We start from the raw sequence: 3,245 nt of genomic DNA, 5'->3' as shown, positions 1-3,245 counted from the left end.
GCTTTATAAAAGGTCTGGAGGTCGAACCTGGAGTGAGTTTAGTGTCTGATCATTAGAGGAGCTGCTGTCACCTACAGGGACCATGTAAGTACCTTTACAAGAGTTTCATCACTCAATGAATCTCTAAGTGTGTTTTGCCCGTTTTTATTCTAGCTTCGTGACTTATGTTCACCTCATCCATCTGTGAGGAACAAACGGCTTTGTGATTCTTTCAGTCACATTTTCCTGTTACTGTTTAAAAAAGCCTTTAAAGGTCTGTTTGATGTATTTTTCGTTTTAAAAATCTGTAATAGAAAATTGTGAAATTGAATTTTACTCTGCTAAACTGCATATTTTTCTCTTTTGGTTCATCAGAGTACCATGCAATTTCAAACACATTTCAATTTGTTGATGCTGTTGATTGACTGAAGGCTGGACTGTGGCAAACTTACACAGAGTTCACTCTGAATGTTCACATGGCTGTTTGCCTAGGTTTTCTTTTTCGCTTCAAACTGGCATGAGTTGGATGAATCGATCGGTTTGCTTGAAGCTCAGCTCCTCGTGATTTGCTGTTGAAGTTTTGGTGGTGTGCTCGTCAGCTCCTCTTTCTCTGCACTGACTCTAAAAGACGTTTGCGTGTGTCTAACCTAAGCCTCTGAATGGCCGATGAGGACGCTCATCTCATCCATCATCATACCTGCTTTCAACAATAGTGACCTTTTTAACATTTAACATCACAATTCAGTTTTTTAAGTTCAAAGGTTGAAAGTTGAGATTACATTTTAAAAAGTATAAAATCTGGGTTTGCATTGACTTTCAGTGAACTTCTAATCAAAATCTGTCTTTGAATATCACACATGTGAGAGAAAAACGCTATTGAAAAGGTTGTAGCAGGAAATCAGTGGAGTATCAATGCAGACTGGGAGTTGTGTGTACAACCCTAACCCTTAAAGCTTCTGTATAAAACAGTCATCATCAGGCTGTAGATGGGCTCAACGTTAACTACATCCTGTTGACAACATAGTCAGCAGTCACTAAAAATACAATACAAGCTGCCGGGTCGCCCTACATTATCAAAATGTCTGAAAGCATCCACAGAAACGTGCCAAAGATCGTCTTCTATTTGTACTGAAACCAACACAGCTCACTGTTGAACCGCTGTCAGCGGTTCTGTCGACCTGGCAGGAGTTTATATTCTATTGTTAAAAACATACATGTGTTGGGTGCTTTTTAGCTGATTCCAGTATATTTAGATTCAATGGGGGAAATTCACTGCTGACTCAGTGTCAGTGTCAGTGTTTGTCATTCTTCACCAAAGAACAAAACTGAGGTCTTGAATAAGGAAAATGAAAGAAATGTGGCTGGAAATTGTGTGTTTGTGCCACTAGATATACTTTGAAATAAGCATCCTTTTTAGAGACACATGGTATTTTATGTATCGCTTTTATTTGTTTTTCTGACTTTTCTAAAATCTTTGCTCTTGATTTCACTTGTTCAGAACCCAAAAAGTTGAAATATCAGAATAGAGAAAACTAGTGTTTGATTGAACTGGTCAAAACCAGTAGACATGTACAAGCAATGCCAAGATGCTGCAGGTAGATATCTGTTCAAGGGTCAAAGAGGGTGTGAAATGATGATCTAACTCACTAAATAGCTCATATAAACTGATCTTTTTTGATAAGGAGTTTTGATAAAAGTGTTTCTTGCTGTGTTGCTACAGAAGATGCAGATGTCCCACAAACCTGTGCAGTGGCTCACTGTCATGCTTCTCGTCATTTTTACAATGGGCCGGTGTCAACAGAACGAGAGGTGAGACGGCTGCTCCTGCCTGTTCTCAACATTTTAAGTGGTGCAAGCTGTGAATGAGTTTTAATTGCTTTGACAGAAACTTAATGTTTGGAAAATGTTTGCATCAGCAATCTTATATTATCAAGTGCATGAAGAAGATCTACTTCTAGATCTCAAATTGATCCACGACATCGCAGCTCACCTTATTGTGTGCAAAATGGCTTTAACGGCTGTTGAAAATGTTACATTAAAGCATCCAAATTATTTTATTTCTTGGTCACTACTGAGCACTATGACAAAACCAGAAAGTGTTCCACCAATTTCATTTTTCAGGGAAATGTGTAAACAATGAAATCTGATTTCTAGAAATCACTTGTGTGATTGTGGTGTGATGGTTTTTGAATTTAAATATTTAATTGTCATAAATTCAGTAGTGTGTCCAGCGTTGATTACATTTCACAATTATGCATTAAGTTACTTGTTCAAATCTTTCTGCCTTTTTTTTAAATGTATTTCTAATGAAAACTCTGTAATAGAAAAAAATGTCTGATTTCTGAGTGTTGGTTGACTAGTCAGGACCTGGACTGAGGATGTCCGGGTCCTGACTAACAGATCCTTCCTGCTCTCTCCTGCGTCTCCCTGCAGTCGGCGAGCTGTGACTGAGCACCAGCTGATGCACGACCGCGGCCGAAACATCCAGAGTCTCAAGAGACTCATCTGGCTGTCGGGCGCGATAGAGGGTCTCCACACTGCCCAGACTCGGTCTGCTGCTTTCAACCCCACAAAGGTCCTGAACCTGGCTTTGAATCCAGCAGTGCTCCCTGCCACTGGGAGCCCCCAGGTCGTGCGGGTGCAGAGCCTCCTGAGAGACTTCTTCAATCCTTACCTGACTCAACTGCCTGACAGGGAGCCCTAACATCACAAACATGAAGCTATTGTACGACTACACGTATATAAAAAAAGATTTATTTGTGTATATTATTTGAACAATAAAACAGCTAATACAGAAACATGTATAGTGCCAAGAACCCATTCAGCTGTAGGTGCATTCCAATGTCTCCAAGAATTTAAAAGCAGATCAAATGTTCGAAGAAGAATTGAAGAATGATTCGAGTTTGATCAGGTAGTTTAGCAAAACATAGAAACTAGTCTTAATGTATAATCATATAATACTGATATTGAGAGAGATGGTTGGTACAACCGAAAAATAAAAAAGTTTAAGGATGATTCACAATTTTAATCATTTTTTCCTCTAAAATACAGTGAGACTTAAACTGAAACATCATATTTTTTTAAGCCTTTATGTGTAAAAACAGAGCAAGAATAAAAGACTTGCACTGCTTGCAAATACAGGTCATCCCTCACAGCTTTGGACTGTCAGGACCAGATGCTTCAACTAAGTTTAGCACCAACGTCCACTTCAACAGTCACTTAAGTTCTCTGTTTGTGTTTCAGCCATCGTGTTAGGGACACAGTGA

General features: G+C 39.1%; 1 protein-coding gene across 1 annotated transcript; it reads left to right on the top strand.

Annotated features, from left to right (window-relative positions):
- Positions 1–1,702: 1,702 nt before the first annotated feature.
- On the top strand, positions 1,703–2,683 carry pth4 (parathyroid hormone 4). The gene is made up of 2 exons (XM_070852352.1): positions 1,703–1,788; positions 2,413–2,683. Exons 1-2 carry the CDS (start codon positions 1,703–1,705, stop codon positions 2,681–2,683), a joined length of 357 nt encoding a protein of 118 aa, XP_070708453.1.
- The last annotated feature ends 562 nt before the right edge of the window (positions 2,684–3,245 follow it).

The sequence above is a fragment of the Pempheris klunzingeri genome, chromosome 2, assembly GCF_042242105.1.
Source record: "Pempheris klunzingeri isolate RE-2024b chromosome 2, fPemKlu1.hap1, whole genome shotgun sequence".
Taxonomy (NCBI): Eukaryota; Metazoa; Chordata; class Actinopteri; order Acropomatiformes; family Pempheridae; genus Pempheris; species Pempheris klunzingeri.
The sequence above is the reverse complement of the archived record's forward strand: the minus strand, read 5'-3'. Positions and strand labels throughout refer to the sequence as shown.

Coding starts and splice junctions, on each gene's coding strand:
- pth4 (XM_070852352.1), top strand. CDS start 1,703: ATGCAGATGTCCCACAAACCTGTGCAGTGGCTCACTGTCATGCTTCTC. Junction 1,789..2,412: donor CGGTGTCAACAGAACGAGAG/GTGAGACGGCTG, acceptor GTCTCCCTGCAG/TCGGCGAGCTGTGACTGAGC.